Raw genomic sequence first — 23101 nt, 5'->3', positions numbered from 1 at the left:
ACAAAGTTGGCTTACTTCATAGGGCTTTGTGTGAATCTTACTAACAGCTGAGGGAAAATGGTGCCACCATACAAAGCCCTGAGTGGAGAAAACAGTGCCATTTATTTTCAGAACAGGCTGAGTTTAAGTCAAGTTTTATGGTAAACCAGCCCAGAGTCTGTGATTCTTACACACCCATCCTCTCCCCTCCTCCCAGCCTGTACTACAGTACCGTACCTCAGCTTTGTTCTGCTGGTCCTCGCTGCTGTCGTTGTGGTTCTGTTCCTCGTCCATGTCGACCAGCTTCAGTTTCAGGTAGGAAACCTCATCCATCAGATCCAGTTTCTGGGTCTCCAATGAGGTCCGGCTCAGCAGCTCCTGTACCGCACACACAGCCGCAGAGACACACACATTAACACTCCTCTACACACACACAACTCTATCCACTGAGCAGTGCGACCAGAGTGAAGTATAAAGTCAGTGTGCCGCTCCACTGGGCATAAAGCTCCCCCAAACCAACAGTTCAGCCTGGGAGCCCGGGCCCTGCTCTGCTATATATACACAATGCAATGTGGCTCTATTTTTACTTCCTCTGTCTGACTCAGACATGTGAGAGAGAAATACAGAGAGAGACAGAGAGAGAGATAAGGGGAGAGAGAGAGAGATAGGGGGAGAGAGATAGGGGGAGAGAGAGGGAGAGAGAGATAAGGGGAGAGAGGGGGGGAGCAATGGAGAGAAAGAAAGAGAGAGAGAAAGAAAGAGAACACTAAGTTAGAGACAGAACACAAAGTTGAGAGACAGACTCTAAAATGTTCAAAAGACCTGGGACAGGAGCAGTGTGTGTGTGTGTGTGTGTGTGTGTGTGTGTGTGTGTGTGTGTGTGTGTGTGTGTGTGTGTGTGTGTGTGTGTGTGTGTGTGTGTGTGTGTGTGTGTGTGTGTGTGTGTGTGTGTGTGTGTGTGTGTGTGTGTGTGTGTGTGTGTGCGTGCGTGCGTGCGTGCGTGCGTGCGTATAGAGCGGGTGAGTGAGCTTTGACTCTAGGTTTCACACACAGTAAACACACTTCCCTTACGCCCTATGGATTTCCCAACACCCCTCATCACTGGAGGCTGATTTCGGTTCCTGTTCCAGAGAATACTACTCTCTCCTTTAAATAACTTGCCATCATACTTTTGAATTAGGTGTCCCTTACCAAGACAGCAATACATAGGCCTTGGCCTAAATGCATGATCTGCAATAAGCTATCCTAAATACCCCCGACCAATACCCTTTTGTAGATAAATTGTTCAGAGATAGCGCACCTTTACTACAAGCCACTTGGTAACATCACATGAAAAATAACAACTCCCTACCACCAAGCAGACACATACACTCTTAGATAAAAGGGTTCCAAAAAGGTTCTTCAAATCAAAGTATATTTGTCATGTGCGCCGAATACAACAGGTGTAGACCTTACAGTGAAATGCTTACTTACAGGCTCTAACCAATAGTGTAAAAAAGGTATTAGGTGAACAATAAGTAAGTAAAGAAACAAAAACAACAGTAAAAAGACAGTGAAAAATAACAGTAGCAGCACAATTGGTTGGGCGCCCGTAAAACTGCTGCCAATTCTTCCGGCGCCATTTTCATTTATCAGCTGTCCCTTTTCATTAATTTATCAGCTGTCCCTTTTCATTAATTTATCAGCTGTCCTTTTTCATTCATTTATCAGCTGTCCCTTTTCATTCATTTATCAGCTGTCCCTTTTCATTCATTTATCAGATGTCCTTTTTCATTCATTTATCAGCTGTCCCTTTTCATTAATTTATCAGCTGTCCCTTTTCATTAATTTATCAGCTGTCCCTTTTCATTCATTTATCAGCTGTCCTTTTTCATTCATTTATCAGCTGTCCCTTTTCATTCATTTATCAGCTGTCCCTTTTCATTCATTTATCAGCTGTCCCCATAAAATAACCTTTTCTCATTCCAGGTTCCCTGGTGGATTCCAGGTAGAATCATTTTGGGTTCTATGTAGAACCCAAAAGGGTTCTAGCTGGAACCAAAAAGGGTTATTCAAAGGGTTCTCCTATGGGGACAGCCGAAGAACCCTATACAGTCTGTGTAGATGGACTGTATGTAAACCCCTGTAATCACCACAGCTCAAGGGAAATACATTGAAAATAAAATCTGATAAATAAGTTGTGGCACCCTGTGACATTTGCAACCCAACACCGGCATTACTTCGAGGGGGATCAGCTGAGCATTTAGAAGCAATTTGAAGGTCTTTTCTGTAAAAGCCCAACAGCTGACACTGTAGCTAGCTGGCTAAGCCTGATGAAATCCTTCCTTTGAACTAACTAAGAAGTGAAACACATGCAGGATTATCAGCCCTTCCTAACTAGCTCTGCAGGCTGTGGCGTTCTGATATCCAAGTATCCGTTTATCTAGGCTTGATTGGACTGTGTTGAACTGCTATGGGCTCTCATTCTGAGTGTTGTGGCTGACTAGCCTGACTAGGTCAACATGCCACTCAGGCTTTCAGAGTCAGACACAGTGATCAGACCAATGATGATATTCCGAGACAGTGATCAGAGTCCGGGGCCAAGCCCCTCTTTGTCCCTCTGAAACAGGACCTCTTATTTTCTCTGGGCCAGGGACCAGAGCCAGAGGTGTGTCAGTCGGTCAGACCTCTCAGCAGACCCAAGGTGCCACTAGCCTGGTCGCAGATCTGTTGGTGCAGTATACCCAACTCCTAAGACATACAGTATGTTTGGCAGACAACACCCATAGTTGGCTAAACGGCCAAAAGAGATCTGGAACCACTAGACCGGCTAAGATACCATTGACTCTCTGCAACTGTACCCTCACCTGCTTGGTCAAGTAGGACACAGGGAGAAGGAAGGGGGGATGTGTGGTAGGTCAAGCTATCAAACCTGCAATCCTGGACTGGACTGGCCCTCTAATAGCAAATATTCCTTCTTAGCCTTTTACTACAGCGGGCTAAAACAGGGTCTTAAACAAATCTACTTTGAAACAAAAGTATACACCTCACACACTTAGTTATGGGCTTAAAAAAAGAAGACACCTGTACCATCTCAGATATAGAGTTGAAATGTGTTACATTTTTTTGTTTGCATCCCAACATTACACTTTATATACATCACAGAAGACTGAAACATCTAAAAAACGTTTGACCGGACTTTCGGTGTAAAAAACGAACAATAATAATGTTGATTAATTCCATCCATGAGGCCACTTCGTTATTTGACTGCAGGAAAGGGGTAGACTAGGCTGGTTAATACTTTGTCTATCGACATGTCTGTAGATAATTACAATGTCTTTAGACCGTCACTGGGACTGTCGGTTTCCTTGTCGCAGATTTTTGAAAAAAATTCAACTTTGACCCTGTCACTGCATCCATTGTCATGGTTAACTGACTGAGACAGCGATGAGAGTGCACATTCTAAAATTCTACTCACTGAAATTAGCTCGTCATTAACTTGTTAATAATGAATCTTGTTATGGATTTATTTTCCTGTAATAATGAATAAAACATTTCTAAAGTTAAGACATTGTCAGCGGCTAGCCAGATAACATGGTAGCTAACCAGCCTTGTGTGTGTGTTTGTTGTCATGGTTGCTTTGAATAATTCCTTTCTCAGAATGAGGATATCACTATGACATTCTGGTTGTTGGAATCATAGAATTAAATAGAACACATTGCATTATAAAATGGGTTGTTTGGACCCTGGATGCTAATTGGTTGATATGTGGGACAACAACTCCCACAAAATACAATGGCATGGTTATGTCATAATTCCACTCTCACGCAGCCCAGGCAGGAAACTCAACTTCATCTCCCTTGGAAAAAAAGCCTATACACTTAATTTTCCCACATTTTACTTGCCGTCATTACGTCATGCACCTACGTTAAATAGGCACGTCAGCTTTGACATCGGTTTTGCACATCGGCGTTAAACTAGACATCGGGCCGATACCGATGTTGGCATTTTTAGCTAATATCGGCCGATTCCGATATGTTCGATATTGTGCATCCCTAGTTAAAATAATGTTTTACGGAAAAGAAATGCATTCATATTTTTAGAAATATGTTGGCAACTGTTTTAGAAAAGCAATAATGCTCTCAAACACAATCCCGGAATTATCGTGTGACAACTCCCTCCAAGAGCTGTATCCTGGCCCTTGTTGGGAGTTGTCATACGATAACTCCCGGGTTCACTGGCATTTTTGCTTTAATACAGTGCTGTCGGAAAGTATTCAAACCCCTTGACTTTCTCCACAATTTGTTGGGTTACGGCCTTATTCTAAAATGGATTAAATCATTCTAAAATGGATTAAATCAATCGATACACAATAACCAATAATGACAAAGCAAAATCCTCTTTTTTTTCTCCTTTTTTTTCTAATTTATAAAAAAATGTAAAATCTGAAATACCACATTTACATACAGTACCAGTCAAAAGTTTGGACACACCTTCTCATTTTCTTTATTTGAACTATTTTTTTTACTATGTAGAATAATAGTGAAGACATCAAAACTATGAAATAACACATGTGGAATCCTGTAGTAACCAAACAAGTGTTAAACAAAACAAAATATATCTTATAGTTGAGATTCTTCAAAGTAGCCACCCTTTGCCTTGATAACAGCTTTGCACACTCGCTCTGAGTGAGTATAGGTCTGATGAGTCGATTGACAAAATAATCTGCCCAACACACTCACCCATTAGCTTTTACTGGAACTGGCAGCAGATACTGAGAAGCATTCTCTTGACACTCAGAAAAGAGCTATCTCCATTTCAGGCTCAGAACAGCAGTGACAAAGATCAACCTTGCCATTGACCTTGCCTAATCACACCACACACATTGTTTAAACAGATCTCATTAAACACTTCAATGGAGCCAAACAATGTGAAGATAGACAGTGTCTGGTTATCGATAAAGGTCAAAAACAAGGGGACCTGCAAAGAGATACCAGCCACACCACAGAGCACTGTAGACAGTAGACACCAGTGGCTGTGGTCTCTAAACAGAAATAAGCATTTATTGTATATTCTGCATGACAACTTTAGGGGGAAAAAAGGTTTTCCCCTAGACCTGTGCTTATGTACAAAAAAATAAAAGAAATCTGCTCGGAATTTGAGGTCAATTAAACTGAAAAACAACAAATGCACTTTTTACCATTGCCATTTATGGGGAGCAAACCGGCTGGATGAGACAAAATCACAGAGTAGACAAAGGAGCAGTTGAAAAGCCCAAACAGAGGGCTTTTTGATTCCTAAATTGGGTAGCTGTGTGTGCCAATGTTTGGCATGCACACACAGCCTAATAAGAGGCATCAGCAGACACTGCTCAATGGCTCCTCTACACTCACAACCCCTCACCCCTGTCTCTGATGGTAAGAGCACAAACTGGACAACTCTCACCCTGTTCCCCTCCCTACCGCCACAACAAACATGGCTTACTTACCTACATCCTACTGGCACATAAGGCAGCGACAAGACCTATCCACTTTTGACGATCCAAAGGCTGTTTGGTACGGTGTCCTGGTACACACAGCTAGAGTTGAAGTCGAAAGTTTACATACACCTTAGCCGACTACATTTAAACTCAGTTTTTCACAATTCCTGACATTTAATCCAAGTAAAAATTCCCTGTTTTAGGTCAGTTACGATTACCACTTTATTTTAAGAATGTCAAATGTCAGAATAATATTAGAGAGAGTGATTTATTTCAGCTTTTATTTATTTCATCACATTCCCAGTGGGTCAGAAGTTTACATACACTCAATTAGTATTTGGTAAAATTGCCTTTCAATTGTTTAACTTGGGTCAAACGTTTCGGGTAGCCTTCCACAAGCTTCCCACAATAAGTGCATTTTGGCCCATTTCACCTGACAGAGCTGGTGTAACTGAGTCAGGTTTGTAGGCCTCCTTGCTAGCACATGCTTCTTCAGTTCTGCCCACACTTTTTCTATAGGATTGAGGTCAGGGCTTTGTGATGGCCACTCCAATACCTTGACTTTGTTGTCCTTAAGCCATAATGCCACAACTTTGGAAGAATGCTTGGGGTCATTGTCCATTTGGAAGACCCATTTGCGACCAAGCTTTAACTTCCTGATGATGTCTTGAGATTTTGCTTCAATATAGTCACATAATTTTCCTGCCTCATGATGCCATTCATTTTGTGAAGTGCACAAGTCCCTCCTGCAGCAAAGCACCCCCACAACATGATGCTACCACCCCTGTGCTTCACGGTTGAGATGGTGTTCTTCGGCTTGCATGCCTCCCCCTTTTCCTCCAAACATAAAGATGGTCATTATGGCCAAACAGTTCTATTTTTGATTCATCAGACCAGAGGACATTTCTCCAAAAAGTACAATCTTTGTCCCCATGTGCAGTTGCAAACCGTAGTCTGGCTTTTTTATGGCGGTTTTGGAGCAGTGGTTTCTTCCTTGCTGAGTAGCCTTTCAGGTTAAGTCAATATAGCTCTCGTTTTACTGTGAAAATAGATAATTTTGTACCTGTTTCCTCCAGCATCTTCACAAGGTCCTTTGCTGTTGTTCTGGGATTGATTTGCACTTTTCAAACCAAAGTACGTTCATCACTAGGAGACAGAACACGTCTCCTTCCTGAGCAATATGACGGCTGCATGGTCCCATGGTGTTTATACTTGTGTACTATTGCTTGTACAGATGAACGTGGTACATTCAGTCGTTTGGAAATTGCTCCCAAGGATGAGCCAGACTTGTGGAGGTCTACAATTATTTTTCTGAAGTCTTGGCTGATTTCTTTTGATTTTCCCATGATGTCAAGCAAAGAGGCACTGAGTTTGAAGGTAGGCCTTGAAATACATCCACAGGTACATCTCCAATTGACTCAAATGATGTCACTTAGTCTATCAGAAGCTTCTAAAGCCACAACATAATTTTCTGGAATTTTCCACAAGTTTTAATGACTCCATCCTAAGTGTATGTAAACTTCCGACTTCAACTGTAAATGTATTTTAATATGGGTGCACCTAAACTATACAGTTAGGGCGGACATTTTCAGAGTCACATTTTTTCCCAACATTTTTATGTGCTTTTTTAAATTCAGAAAGACTATGCTGTCTGTTTTTAGGAGAGCCCACTCCCATAAAAATCTCTGCTCTTATAACACAATGGAGTCAGTAAGCCACCTTGTAAGACCGAAAGGAAGTGAACTTTGTTTCCCTCCATCTTCTGAGTGACAAACTTTGTGCAATGGAGGTGAGTTACTCCAGGATGACATGACTGGGGGGGGGCATTTTAAATCCATGGGTGGCACGAGTAGTAATGCTTTAAAACAAGATTGGTCCTACTACTGTTTAAATGTACAAAAAATGTATCTGAAATGTACCCGTCTTATATAATAGCACAAAGATATGCGCCATACAAGTGTATCGCAAATGCAAACGTAGCTGCCATAGGCCTGCCTACACATGCTTTGCACATACCAACACGAACATGGCAGCTCGGCAAGATGAGCACCACTAGGCTATCAAAGATTCATAGATTAAACTTGGATCATTATAACCATAATCTACAATGCTGTCGAATGTGTGACACTATGCCATGAGCGTAACTAAGACACCACTTCTCCAGGTGCGCAATATTTTCTGTGTGGGAGAGTTTGTTACACACACAAGCTATAGCAAGAGAGCAGGGAGGGGGCGGTAAAGTAGGCTAAGTGTGTCGTTTTCATAGGTCTGACATCACTTTTACAGTAGCCTGTCACACAGCGACTGTGTGTAATGCAAATTAATCACAACAGAGTGAACGTTTTCCTACTTGTTTTAGTAGGCTACACACGGTATTAGTCCTACTACTGCGACATGCAAAATGTACAAAAATCTAGGCCTATCTGAAATTCAGCCATATACACTGTCATTTTGTTCACGAGAAAGCAAGCAATGTTGAAGAGAAGCCCCATGGAGCCCAAGATGCGCTCATTAAAACAGCACACACCATAACCATCGATTTAGGACCATGGACAGAAGGTTACCGCCAGTCAGCGCGATGAAAGGATAACGTTAGATGCGCTGCCAAATTCAGCACCACCATAGTGGATAGCCAGGACAACAGGAGGACTGCACCAGGGCTCACCTCAGAGTACGACCAATTTTCCCACATTGGTCAATGTCCCTATACCCATCAAATAAAAGCAAAGCTGTATATCTGTCAATAGAAATTACATCCGCAAAAGCAAACAATGACATTAGGAATCACAGATCACAGGAATCACATCTAAAATATCCATTGATGTAAAAGCAAAAGCCTAAAATATCCATTAATGTAAAAGCAAAAGCCTAAACTATACTATACAAACATTTGCCAAACAACCAGTAGGCTTACATGAGGGAAAACCAATGAATAAATCATTCTGGTCAAGGTTGTAACTTACCATTTAGACGAGTTGCAGCAGCCTCCCGATGCAGTGTTGAACCTCAAGAGAAGTTTCTGATTCCATTCTCCTTCCTGGCAAAATGTACTTGTCAGGTCCCCTCACAAATGCCAGCTGGACAAGCTGGGCTTTTCGTTGACGTAACATGCTCTGTGTTCACTGAATACGTTCTTCAGGGTGGAGAAGGAATTTCGTACATTGCTGTAGATGCCCCCAAAGTGTTAATTGCGTATCAGTGCCAACAGCACAGTCGTCATTGATGACGAAGGCCCGCTGTATCTTTGAAGAACCCTGAGTGGGGCCGAGTCAAAATAAACTCTGATTCCACTGGTTCAGTTTCGGTTAGATTCAACAGGTCGTCAGGTCTAGTGGCTGGGGTAACGGAGGTGCAGGTGCTTGTTGTGTGTTACCCTCGTGCTGCGGGCGCTAAGCCCTGGCCCTTCTCAATCTTGTCGGTCAGCAGGTGGTGTGGGGGATGGGCAGGTATTACATTTGCTGCTAGGCTCCTCAACCTTGGTGGTCGGTCCTGCAGGCTGTTCGTTGAGCTTGGCATGGCTTTCGATATGGTGGTCCTCAATTATTTTGCTCTTGACAGTGCCCAGACAGTTTCGGATATCCGTGCTGATCGAAGCTTAGCCAACTAGCTACAATTATTCAGTGCGCTGCTACCAAAACTTGTGCTGGTGGCAGGAAAGTCAGGCGCAGGAGAACGACCTTGGTATAAACATTGTTTAATAAGTACTCACAAAACTCAGAAAACCAAAATATACAGAATAACAAAAGTGGGTACAAAACCCGTCGCACACCAGAACATATCTTGCACATAACATACAATCAAACAATCACCGACAAGGACATGAAGGGAAACAGAGGGTTAAATACTCAATATGTAATCGATGGGATTGGAACCAGGTGTAAAGGAAGTCAAGACAAAACCAATGGAAAATGAAAAATGGATCAGCGATGGCTAGAAGGTCGGTGACGTCGCTCGCCGAACACCGCCCGAACAAGGAGAGGGACCGACTTCTGCGGAAGTCGTAACAGAACCCCCCTTCCCCGGGATGGAGACGGTGGATCTCCCGCAGCATTGAAGGATCCAACACGTCCTCCACCAGAGCCCAGCACCTCTCCTCCGGACCATACCTCTCCCAGTCCACAAGGTACTGAAGGCCCCTCGCCTGACGTCTCGAATCCAGTATGGAACGAACAGAGTACACCGGGGCTCCCTCGATGTCCAGAGGGGGCGGAGGAACATCCCGCACCTCAGACTCCTGGAGCGGGCCAGCCACCACCGTCCTGAGGAGAGATACATGGAACGAGGGGTTAATTCGGTAATCGGGGAGAAGCGGAAACCTGTAACAAACCTTGTTCACTCTCCTCAGGACTTTAAATGGCCCGACAAACCACGGACCCAGCTTCCGACAGGACAGGCTCGGGGCAGGTTTCGGGTCGAGTGCCAGACCCGGTCCCCCGGTGCAAACACCGGGGCCTCACTGCGGTGACGGTGGTCTGCACCAACTTTCTGGCGCAGCAGAGCTTGCTGAAGGTGGACATGGGTGGCCCATGTTACCTCTTCGCACCGGAACCAGTCGTCCAGCACAGGAGCCTCGGTCTGACTCTGATGCCAAGGAGCCAGAACCGGCTGATACCCCAATACACACTGGAAGGGAAAGAGATTAGTGGAGGAGTGGCGGAGCGAGTTCTGGGCTATCTCTGCCCAGGGCACGAACGCTGCCCACTCCCCCGGCCGGTCCTGGCAATAAGACCTCAGAAATATACCCCCATCCTGGTTAACTTTCTCTACCTGCCCGTTACTCTCGGGGTGCAAACCTGAGGTAAGGCTGACCGAGACCCCCAGACGTTCCATGAACACCTTCCAGGCCCTCGACATGAACTGGGGACCCCGATCAGACACTATATCTTCAGGCACCTCGTAGTGCCGGAAGACGTGTTTAAACAGGGCCTTCGCAGTCTGTAGGGCTGTAGGGAGACCGGGCAAAGGGAAGAGATGACAGAACTTAGAAAAACGATCCACAACGACCAGGATCGTGGTGTTACCCTGTGAAGGAGGAAGATCGGTCAGGAAATCTACCGACAGGTGCGACCACGGCCGTTGTGGAATGGGTAAGGGTTGTAACTTACCTCTGGGCAGGTGCCTAGGAGCCTTACACGGGGCGCACACCGAGCAAGAGGAAACATAAACCCTCACATCCTTAGCCAAAGTGGGCCACCAGTACTTCCCACTAAAACAGCGTACTTTCCGACCAAACCCAGGATGACCAGAGGAGGGTGACATGTAGGCCCAATAGGTCAGCCGGTCGCGGACAGCAGGCGGAACGTACAGACGCCCAGCTGGACACTGGCGGGAAGCGGGCTCTGCACACAACGCCTGCTCAATGTCCGCGTCCAGCTCCCAATCTACCGGTACCACCAGGCAAGAGGCTGGGAGTACGGGAGTAGGATCCATGGGCCGCTCCTCTGTGTCATACAGCCGGGACAATGCGTCTGCCTTAACGTTCTAGGAGCCTGGTCTGTAGGAAAGGGTAAACACAAAACAGGTGAAAAACATGGTCCACCTTGTCTGGCAAGGGTTCAGTCTCTTCGCCGCCCGGATGTCCTCCAGATTGCAGTGGTCAGTCTAGATGAGAAAAAGGTGTCTAGCCACCTCAAGCCAATATCTCCACGCCTTCAAGACCTTGATGACAGCCAACAGCTCCCGGTCCCCCATATCATAGTTTCGCTCCCCCGGGCTGAGCTTCTTTGAGAAGAAGGCACAGGGGCAGAGCTTCGGTGGCGTAACTGAGCGCTGAGAGAGCACAGCTCCTATCCCAGCCTTGGACGCGTCCACCTCCACTATGCTCGCCGAAGAGGGATCCCGATGGGCCAACACGGGAGCCGAGGTAAACAGAGCCCTCAGGTGACTAAAAGCCCTGTCCACCTCAGCTGATTACTGCTAGTGCACCGGACCCCCCTTCAGCAGTGAGGTAATGGGAGTCACTACCTGACCAAAACCCTGGATAAACCTCCGGTAGTAGTTGGCAAACACTGAGAACTGCTGCACCTCCTTTACCGTGGTGGGAGTCGACCAATTACGCACGGCTGCAATGCGGTCACTCTCGTTCTCCACCCCTGTAGTGGAAATGCGATACCCTAGGAAGGAGACGGAAGAACTGACATTTCTCAGCCTTGACGTACAGGTCATGCTCCAACAGGCGACCAAGCACTCTGCGCACCAGGGACACATGCTCAGGCATGTAGCGGAGTATATCAAAATGTCATCAATATACACCACTACACCCTGCCCGTGCAGGTCCCTGAAAATCTTGTATACAAAGGCTTGGAAGACTGATGGCGCATTCATCAATCCGTACGGAATTACGAGGTACTCATAGTGCCCAGAGGTGGTACTGAAAGCCGTCTTCCACTCGTCTCCCTCTCAGATACGCACCAGGTTGTAAGCACTCCTGATATCTAATTTCGTGAAGAAGCGCGCCCCGTGCATTGACTCTAACGCTGTGGCTATGAGCGGTAGCGGGTAACTATACCTCACAGTGATCTGATTCAGACCCCGATAGTCAGACCTGGTCTCCACCGTAGTAGCACCAATGGGAACCCCTAAACACCTACCTGAGCACTCTCGTGAGCACTCTCGTGACCACCCCGTGAGAGCCCTCTGTGGGCAAGAAACAATGGGGTTATGACAAGCTAACCAGGGTAGGCCCAGCACCTGGGAAACGCAGCAGAGTCAATAAGGCAGAGACTAATTCTCTCCATATGACCCTCCTGCGTCACTATGCCCAAAGGCGCGGTGACCTCCCTAATCAACCCTGACCCTAATGGTCGACTATCTAAGGTGTGAACGCGGAAGGGCACATCCGTGGAAATGATGGGGATCCCTAAACTACAGGCTAAAGCTCTAGAAATAAAATTCCCAGCCGCGCCTGAATCGACGAGCACCTTATGCTGGGAATGCGGGGAAAACTCAGGGAACGTGACGGACACAAACATATGTGCAATAGATGGGCTCTGGGTGAGAATGGTGCCATCTCACCTGGGGTGACGCCAGAGCTCCCTGCCTGCTGCCTCGATTCCCAGAGGAACCAACCCGGGACCGACCGGCAGTGTGATCTCTGCGGCCACAGATGGAGCACGAGCGGGAAGCCCTCCGGTCTCCCTGCGCACCGCCCCTCCCAGCTCCATGGGTATCAGAGAGGGGAAGGGGAAGGATGGAACCACCAGAACCCGATCTGAACGTCCGCGAGTAGCCAGCAGGTTGTCCAGCCGGATGGACAGGTTCACCTGCTGGTCAAACTTGAGGGTGGTGTCTCTGCAGGCCGGCTCCCGACGGACGTCCTCACGCAGACTGCAGTGCTAATGGTCGATCAAGGCCCTGTTGTTCAATCCTGCGCTGGCAGCCAGGGTCCTGAACTCCAGGGCAAACTCCTGGGCGCTCCTCGTCTCCTGCCTCAGATGGTAGAGGCGCTCACCCGCCTCTGTATCCTCGGGCGGGTGGTCGAAGTCTTCCCAGAAATGGCGGGTGAACTCCTCAAACTGGTCCAACGCCGCATCTCCCTCCACACGGCATTGGCCCACTCCAGGGCTCTCCGGGTGAGGCACGAGACGAGGGAGGACACCCTCTCACGGCCCGATGGAGCCGGGTGGACGGTGGCCAGTTACAGGTAACACCTGGCAGTTCGCAGCCCTCCCGTCGTACTCCTGGGGCAAGGATAGACGGATCCCACTGGGTTCAGATGGGAAAGGGGCACTCAGGAGAGACCCCGGTTGTGCTGGTGGAGGTGCTGGAAGATCTCCCTGTCTCTCCCAGCGGGTCATGGTGAAGCATAACTGCATGCTCCTGGACGTGCCCCTCCAAACTCAGAAAACCAAAATATACAAAATAATAAAAGTGGATACAAAACCCGTCGCACACCAGAACATAACTTGCACATAACATACAATCAAACAATCACTGACAAAGACTTGAGGGGAAACAGAGGGTTAAATACTCAACGTGTAATCGATGGGATTGGAACCAGGTGTGAGGGAAGACAAGACAAAACCAATGGAAAATGAAAAATGGATCAGAGATGGCTAGAAGTTCGGTGACGTCGACCGCCGAACACTGCCCGAACAAGGAGAGGGACCAACTTCGGTGGAAGTCGTGACACCTACTAGCTAGCCTATTATTAACTGTAGCTGTCTGCAAAAGGGAGAGAAAAAAATCCCTGTCTAGGAATTTCCTTAACTTCTTGACGCACACATCCCTGTAGCGGGATCATTTGTCAGCAACCGCTGAATAGCATAGCGCAACAGTCAAATAATATTACTAGAAAATATTCATATTCATGAAATCACAAGTGCAATATTGTGAAACGCAGCTTAGCCTTTTGTTAATCACCCTGTCGTCTCAGTTTTTGATTTTGAATGATGCTTTACAGCGAAAGTAATCCAAGCGTTTGTGTAAGTTTATCGATAGCCTAGCATAGCATTATGTACACTTAGCATCAGGAAGCTTGGTCACGAAAATCAGAAAAGCAATCAAATTAACCGTTTACCTTTGATGATCTTCGGATGTTTTCACTCACGAGTTTTCACTTCACTCCCAGTTACACAGAAAATGTTCCTTTTGTTCCATAAAGATTATTTTTATACCCAAAATACCAACGTTTGTTTGTCGCGTTATGTTCAGAAATTCACAGGAAAGAGCGGTCACGACAACGCAGATGGAAATTCCAAATAGTCTTCATAATGTCCACAGAAACATGGCAAACGTTTTTTATAATCATTCCTCAGGTAGTTTTTAAAATATATATTTGATTATATATCAACCGAGTGTGTAGCTTTTTCCATAACAGTGGGAGGAACAATGGCCGCTTTACTCAATTGCGCACAAACTCACTCTGAGAGCCCCCACCTCTCCACTTACGCAATGTGATCCTTCACGCTCATTTTTCAAAATAAAAGCCTGAAACTATGTCTAAAGACTGTTGACAGAAAAAGGAATCTGGTTGATATCCCATGCATAGTGTTACGGATACAGTTATCCTGTGTGTGTGTGTATCCTGTGTGTGTTTCTTTTCTCTCCTTCTCCCCTCACAGGTGAAAATCATCACTCCCCAATCAGTCAACAATCAATCATCAATCAGAAGACACACCTCCTCCTATTTCCTGACCTATCACAGTTCCTTCCCCATGGTTTAAAAACCCCATCATTTGTTTGTTCATCAGCTCAGCTCAGCTCAGCTCAGCTCAATCTCTAGCTCAATCTCTAGCTCAATCTCTAGCTCAATCTCTAGCTCAATCTCTAGCTCAATCTCTAGCTCAATCTCTAGCTCAATCTCTAGCTCAATCTCTCTGTAAATGCCATGTCTGTAGGTCCTCGTGTTTCACTCTCGCTTTGTGTCTTAACCTCTCTTTTGTTTAAGCACCTCATAGCACTTTGTCATCACCTGTGAGTATTGGTTTTTGTTTATGGTGTTTGTGTTTGATTGCTGGTGGGAAAAAGGGGAAACCAAGACAAGTCGCCCATGGGCATACACTTCCCGTAGGTGAACTTTGTTAAATACACTAGTTAGAACTGGGCGGACCACCCACTGTATTTTTGGTTAGTTAGTTAGTTGTTGTTAAAGTAGGCTAGTCTAGCTTAGGGGTGTGTTTTTGTATATTTATTGTTTCTTTCCTTGGGTCCAGCTCAGCCCCTTTTCCTGCTGCCCCCATTACCATGTGTTTATAAATAAACCTAGAGTTTGACGGTAGATTTCTGTTGTCGTGGTTATTTCGTGCACACTTTTACTTTGTCACAATAATAATTTGCATGAGTTATGTTACGGGTCTCATTACCATCCCCCCTAGACTGTCGGGCCAAAAGGGATTCGTAACACATAGGAACACAGAGGTTTAAAATAAGAGGCACTTCCTGATTGGATTTTCCTCAGCCTTTCGCCTGCAATATCAGTTCTGTTATACACACTCACAATATTTTTACAGTTTTGGAAACTTTAGAGTGTTTTCTATCCTAATCTGTCAATTATATGCATATTCTAGCATCTGGTCATGAGAAATAAGCTGTTTACTTTGGGAACGTTATTTTTCCAAACCTAAAAATTGTGCCCCCTAGCTTCAAGAGGGTTTAACAATTTAACGAAGGTGGTACCTTATGATTTTGCATGGCTAGGTGCCCAATCAGAATGCATTTTTGGATTTTAGGTAGAAAATATTACATCCCCCCCTCACCCCTCCTCAGATAAAGAGTTAACACGGCAAATAGCCTCTGTCCCAGTCAGCTCTACTGGCAGTGCAATATTGGCAAAACCTGGCAGGGTAATTCATATACCATTTGGTGGGGGCACAAATTCTATCTGGGGAGTCCATTCCTGGCTTTGCCACCCCTTAGGCCCTGGTCACTCAGAAGCAACAGTATTTTATGTTTGTAGGATGGTTATGAATGAAAACCACATTTCCTGTTACTAATTTACCACACACTTACTTCACGCTAAAGGAACAGAAAAAGAACAGGCTGTTCGTTCTATTTGTTACTGAGCAACCTTGTAATCTTTAACCTTGCTCTAATCACACATTCACAAAATATAGTCAATTGATCTAGGACTAAAACAAGACTATGTGTATGTAGGAAACCAGTTGAGGTAAACAACAGCAGTTAGCTCTCTAAGCCGAGCAGTGATAGAGTAGTGATAATGTAGTATGTCTCTTACCTGCTTTAGCATTTCCTCAGTGGAGTTGAGCTTGTGGTAGTGCTCCTCCAGAGAGCTCTCCAGGTCTCGGATCTTTTCTCCCTGGGCCTCCACTTGGTCTGTGAGCACGCTCACCTATAGCACACAAAGCCAACCCACACACAGGACACCTTACTCAGTCACTCACGTTGACAAATACCTCCTCTCTCCTGGTCAGGACTGGAGCGATTCGTATGCTAATGCTGCTAATTCCTCTGACAACCCACAGGTAGTTTCACTTCATTCCTCAGCCGGATTGGAACTCTATGTCAACAGCCATTGTGAAATATCATAGAAGGTAGCCTACGCTTGCCATGGTTCACTAAACTACAAACACAGAGCTGAGTAAACTGAGCCCACAACTCTGACCAGCTCACAATGAAGCAGGTGAAAGGGAAAGCGAGCACCTCTCTTTTACCTGCTCCACCCAATAATGTTTTCAGTCAACAGGCACAAGCCCGTTGGCCAATCAGCAGCGTTTGTCAGAGGGGCTTGAGGAATGTGCTGGCATGTGCGAAAGAAAGGGCTACTGTGGCACAAGGCTGAGATAAAGCTAGTTTTAAGCAGCACACGTTGAGCTAGATAAGACATGACAGAGGCCGAGGAGGAAGAGGGAAAATATAAATATGCAATGTGTAGACTAGATTACAGATGTATAAACTACCAATTACACAGATGTAAAAAATCATGGAGCGTCCTGACAAATCACTTGAGCCTGATGTTTACAGTACAACCAAATACGAGAGGCATTATCCAGACATTAAATGTACTAGGGGCGTTCTGTTTGACTGAGCTTCTCTGCTACACACAACCAGCCCCCAGCCCCCCTAGCCTGCCCTGGACATTCTAACATCTCTGTGATATACTGCCCTTCCTTTCTCAATTGAACAGCAGAGCCGTGAGGTCACTTGGGCCTGTGGACAGAGGTGTTACATGTCTCTGTCCCCCTAATGCCTTTACACTCACCTGACGTGACCCTGGTGACCCCTGAGGAGTGGCTCTCTCAATTAAATTAAATCAAATTGAAAGGGCTTTATTGGCATGGAAAACACATGTATACATTGTCATAGCAAGTGAAATAGATAATAAACAAAAGTGAAATAAACAATAAAAAATGTATTGTAAAAATTACTCTCACAAATGTTTCAAAGGAATAGAGACATTTCAAAAATCATAGTATGGCTATGTACAGTGTTATAACAACGTGCAAATAGTTAAAGTACAAAAGGGAAAATAAATAAACATAAATATGGGTTGTATTTAAATCGTTTTTTTGTTCTTCACTGTGTCTCTACTATGGACATACATTTGGCAGGAGGTTAGGAAGGGCAGCCCAGCTTCCACCTCCTTTAGTGGACAGTGTGAGAACCAGGTCTGCCTATGCAAGGAGAACCAGGTCTGCCTATGCAAAGAGAACCAGGTCTGCCTATGCAAGGAGAACCAGGTCTGCCTATGCAAGGAGAACCAGGTCTGCCTATGCAAGGAGATCCTTCATTTTGGGTCAGTCCCAATGGTCAGGTATTCTGTCACTGTGTACTCTCTGTTTAGGGCCAAATAGCATCCAGCTTGCTCTGTTTCTTTTTGTTGTTAATTCTTTTCAATGTGTCAAATAATTATATTTTTGTTTTCTCATGATTTGGTTGGGTCTAATTATGTTCCTGTTACTGTCCTGGGGCTCTGTGGGGTTTGGTTGTGTTTGTGAACAGAGCCCCAGGAACAGCTTGCTTAGGGGACTCTTCTCTAGGTTAATCTATCTGTAGATTGTAGAATTTAATGTCTCTTTTCTGGATTTCGATCATTAGCGGGTATCAGCCAAATTCTGATATGCATGCATTATTTGGTGTTTTACGTTGTTCAAGGGGGATGTTTTTGCAGAATTCTGCATGCAGAGTCTCAATTTCATGTTTGTCCCATTTCGTGAATTCTTGGTTGGTGAGTGGACCCCAGACCTTACAACCATAAAGGGCAATGGGTTCTATAACATTCAAGTACTTTTAGGCAGATCCTAATTGGGATGTCGCATTTTATGTTCCTTTTGATGGGTGTAGAAAGGCCCTTCTTGCCTTGTCTCTCAGATCGATCGCAGCTTTGTGAAAGTTACCTGTGGTGCTGATGTTTAAGCCGAGGTAGGTATAGTTTTTTGTGTGCTCTAGGGCAACGGTGTCTAGATGGAATTCATATTTGTGGTCCTGAAAACTGGACCTTAGTTGGAACACCATTATTTTTGTCTCACTGAGATTTACTGCCAGGGCCTGTCTCTGTCTCTGTCTCTCTGTTTCGCTCTGTGCTCCTCCTTCACTCTATCTCTCTCTAAAAGCTCAACTATAATCCTGCAAGGATGATGGTGGGGCGACAGATGACAGGAGCCCCTTACCTGGAGCACCAGAGACTCTTTGTCCCCCTCTAAGCGAACCAGCCGCTCCTGATAGCTCTCATTGTTCACCGGGGAGCAGAGGTTAACCTGCAACAACAGACATGACAAAGAGGAGTCAGAGAGGTGGAGAGGGGGAAGGAGAGGAGGAGAAAGGTTGAAGACTGTCACTGAACGGGCTAAACAATTTAGTATCAACCATTCAATGATTCATCCGCACTGACCCAATAAAGAGGAAGAAATAAGACCAGTATTGTGTTTAGCAACATCTTCCCATATGGTCTAGCGGTTAGGATTCCTGGTTTTCACTCAGGCGTCCCAGGTTCGACTCCCGGTATGGGTACACACTGTTTCTACTGCACTGTTGTCTAATCTGCATTCACTGTCAGATACAGTATTGAAGGCTGCAGCCAAAGGCCTGGCCAACAGCATGCTGGAGGACTGCTCTATTTCAAACAAAGTTTCTGATATGAGCTAGCTGGTGGAAGAAAAGGAACCAGTAGAACTGTGTTGACACCCAAATTTAAGCTCGGCTGAAAATCCTTAACACGTTCAACATCACAACAATGTGAAATGTGACCATGTGGCATTAACATACAAAAAACACACTCTTTGACCCCTAACATCAGAAACAAGTGTTTTGACTGATTTGCATAAAATAAGACACCTAATTTATACTATATTAGATATAGTGTGTTGCGTGAAACCTCAGACCTTAAAGACCAGTGAGATCCCCTCTACAGAGGAATACAGTTTTCCCTTTCTCACTGGCCTCAGTCAGCTGACGTGGCGCATTAGGACACTTTCTCAACCAACCACTACATCGGTGCAAAGATCCTTGACTTCATACTAGGGCTTAACACTTGTCTTCCTCAGTCCCTGAGAACTTCTCCAGGGATGTCTTAACATCATGCTCTTGACTTAAGCCTGCGAGCTGAGCTTCTCTCTCTTTCTCTCTCTCTCTGAAAACCCACAGCACCATGTGATCATATTGGGGACCTGTCATAAGGTCTGTCACAGCGGGGAAAAGTAACATGCTGTGACTTGTGTGCAGCGCTGAGCTGGGTTTTGTCTCACTGCACGGCTTCAGATAATCCTGTCTTAAATAGCTGGTCTAGGGGCCACTGCTTCAGATCACACTGACAGCACACATATATGGAGCAGTTTCTCTGAGGTCATCCGAAAGGGCAGTCCACTCAGAAGGCAGTTTCACAACTCACTTTCTAGGATGTACAGCATTTCCATACCCACTTACTATCCATTATCACATGACCTCTCTGAGACTCAAATGTAGACAGTTAAGAACAAATTCTTATTTACAATGACGGCCTACCCCGGCCTAACCCAGACGACATTGGGCGCCGCCCTATGGGACTCCCAATCACGGCTGGTTGTGATACAGCCTGGAATCGAACCAGGGTCTGTATTGACGCCCCCAGCACTGAGCTGCAGTGCCTTAGACCACTGCACCACTCGGGAGCTAGTGGGTGTTGCACCCTCTATAACCACTGTGGTTATTATTTGAGCCTGCTGGTCATCTGTGAACATCTTGAAGAACAACCTGGCCTAAATGGCCGTACTCTTATAATATCCACCCAGCACAGCCAGAAGAGGACTGGCCACCCCTTGAAGCCTGATTCCTCTCTAGGTTTCTTCCTAGGTTCCTGTCTTTCTATGGAGTTTTTCCTAGCCACTGTTCTTCTACATCTGCATTGCTTGCTCTTTGGGTGTTAAAAGGGGCTTTATAAAATAAATATGATTGATTGAATTTGATTGAGAGGAGAGGTATGTGTATGTGAGTGAGCTTAACTTAATGCTTCTTAATACATCATATTTCTTTACCGCTTAACTTAATACTTACTTTGCCAGGTACCCCATGATTGATGTTGAACATGGTTACATAAAACAATACACCAAAGCAAAAGCTATACCCAGGTTCCTGCTGTGCTGCTAGATGTCCACGAGATCAAAGGGCTTGGTTACATCACTTCCTGAATCCTGACAAAGTCCATATGGAGTTCTTTAGCAGTGATTAGTCATGATACTGGCTATAAATCCAAGCCAAAGCAGAGGAGAGCCAGCCCGTTCTCTGCCACACAGACAAATGACCACTTCCTCTCCTCTTAGGGGATGTGACGCATGTTACAGAGAACAGGGCTGTGTACAATACCCACTGGGCACAGGCGTCAATTCAATGTCTATTCCACGTTGGGTCAACCAGTGTGTGCCCAGCGGGTAGGCACCAAACAAAAGAAAATAAACTGAAACATGGAGGGACTACTTCAACTTGTCCAATAAGAAACACTCATTTCTGCTTTTTGATGGAAAGCCTTTTACTAAAATGTGCACTGATGAATATAACCCAGCTCTCTTTAAACAGAGCACCTAGAGCTGTAGTACATTGTACAGAGAGAGAGCTCAAAACATTTGCTAATGAAAGTATAGAGGCATCTTTCTCAGGCTAGGCCAAGCCACAACGGAATTTCCCTTAACCCCTCTCTTATGCCATGAGCTACATGGCTGTTTGATGCCTCTTGAAGACATATTGTAGGCGGAGAGAGTGAAGGACAAATCCAAAGTGAGCAAAATATTATCCCACTGTCTGAGAATGCATGATGACTGTGTACAGTGCAGTTAGCAAAGGGGCACCGCCTGCTTTTAATGGCCTTAACAAATGTTTCTGTTGCACTTGAGTTTTACAGTGGACAGTCAGCACAGTTACTGGGTCTACAGTCTATCACGGATTACAAAAAGAAAACCAGCTCATCGCGGACCAGGATGTCTTGCTCCCAGACAAACTAAACAACTTCTTTGCTCGCTTTGAGGACAATACAGTGCCACTGACACAGCCCACTACCAAAACCTGCGGACTCTCCTTCACTGCAGCCGACGTGAGTAAAACATTTAAACATGTTAACCCTCGCAAGGCTGCAGGCCCAGACGGCATCCCCAGCCACGTCCTCAGAGCATGTGCGGACCAGCTGGCTGGTGTGTTTACGGACATATTCAATCAATCCTTATCCCAGTCTGCTGTTCCCACATGCTTCAAGAGGGCCAATTTGCTTACCGCCCCAATAGGTCCACAGACACCGCAATCGCAACCACACTGCACACGGCCCTAACCCATCTGGACAAGAGGAATACCTATGTGAGAATACTGTTCATCGACTACAGCTCAGCATGTAACACCATAGTACCGTCCAAACTCGTCATCATGCTCTCGACCCCGCCATGTGCAACTGGGTACTGGACGTCCTGACGGGCTGCCCTCAGGTGGTGAGGGTGGAAACAACATCTCCACCCCGCTAATCCTCAACACTGGGGCCCCACAAGGGTGCGTTCTTAGCCCTCTCCTGTACTCCCTGTTCACCCACAACTGCGTGGCCATGCACGCCTCCAACTCAATCATCAAGTTTGCAGACGACACTACAGTGGTAGGCTTGATTATCGACAATGACGAGACGGCCTACAGGGAGGAGGTGAGGGCCCTCAGAGTGTGGTGTCAGGAAAATAACCCCACACTCAACGTCAACTAAACAAAGGAGATAATCGTGGACTTCAGGAAACAGCAGAGGGGAGCACCCCCCTATCCACATCGATGGGACAGTAATGGAGAGGGTAGAAAGTTTTACGTTCCTCGGCGTACACATCACAGACAAACTGAATTGGTCCACCCACACAGACAGCGTGGTGAAGAAGGCGCAGCAGCGCCTCTTTAACCTCAGGAGGCTGAAGAAATTTGGCTTGTCACCAAAAGCACTCACAAACTTTTACAGATGCACAATCGAGAGCATCCTGTCGGGCTGTATCACCGCCTGGTACGGCAACTGCTCCGCCCACAACCGTAAGGCTCTCCAGAGGGTAGTGAGGTCTGCACAACACATCACCCGGGGGCAAACTACCTGCCCTCCAGGACACCTACACCACCCTATGTCACAGGAAGGTCATAAAGATCATCAAGGACAACAACTCAAGCCACAGTCTGTTCACCCCGCTATCGTCCTGAAGGCAAGGTCAGTACAGGTGCATCAAAGCAGGGACCGAGACTGAAAAACAGCTTCTATCTCAAGGCCATAAGACTGTTAAACAGCAGAGTGGCTGCTGCCATACATGTAAAAAATGTATCACTAGCCACTTTAAACAATGCCACATAATATAATGTAATGTTTACATACATTACTCATCTCATATGTATATACTGTACTCTATACCACCTACTGCATCTTTCCATCTTTATGTAATACATGTATCACTAGCCACTTTAAACAATGCCACTTAATATGTTTACATACCCTACATAACTCATCTCATATATATATACTGTACTCGATACCATCTACTGCATCTTGCCTATGCCGTTCGGTACCATCACTCATTCATATATCTTTATGTACATATTCTTCATCCCTTTACACTTGTGTGTATAAGGTAGCTGTTATGAAATTGTTAGGTTAGATTACTTGTTGCATTGTTGGAACTAGAAGCACAAGCTACACTCGCATTAACATCTGCTAACCATGTGTATGTGACAAACACAATTTGATTTGATTTGTGGGTACTACTCCTTTCTTTCTATAAAATAATGTTATGAGTGGTTTAT

The 23101-nt window shown here is 45.6% G+C and overlaps 1 protein-coding gene across 1 annotated transcript; it reads right to left on the bottom strand.

Moving 5' to 3' along the window:
- Positions 1–216: 216 nt before the first annotated feature.
- LOC124018180 (liprin-beta-2-like) lies at positions 217–18591 on the bottom strand (the record flags this gene model as incomplete). The annotated part of the gene is made up of 3 exons (XM_046333444.1): positions 217–357; positions 16113–16226; positions 18505–18591. Coding segments are annotated over 3 exons (342 nt in total), but the record flags the coding sequence as incomplete, so codon positions are not given.
- Between the last annotated feature and the right edge of the window lie 4510 nt (positions 18592–23101).

The sequence above is a fragment of the Oncorhynchus gorbuscha genome, unplaced genomic scaffold (genome assembly GCF_021184085.1).
Source record: "Oncorhynchus gorbuscha isolate QuinsamMale2020 ecotype Even-year unplaced genomic scaffold, OgorEven_v1.0 Un_scaffold_4249, whole genome shotgun sequence".
Taxonomy (NCBI): Eukaryota; Metazoa; Chordata; class Actinopteri; order Salmoniformes; family Salmonidae; genus Oncorhynchus; species Oncorhynchus gorbuscha.
This window is presented reverse-complemented; position numbering and strand designations above follow the sequence as displayed.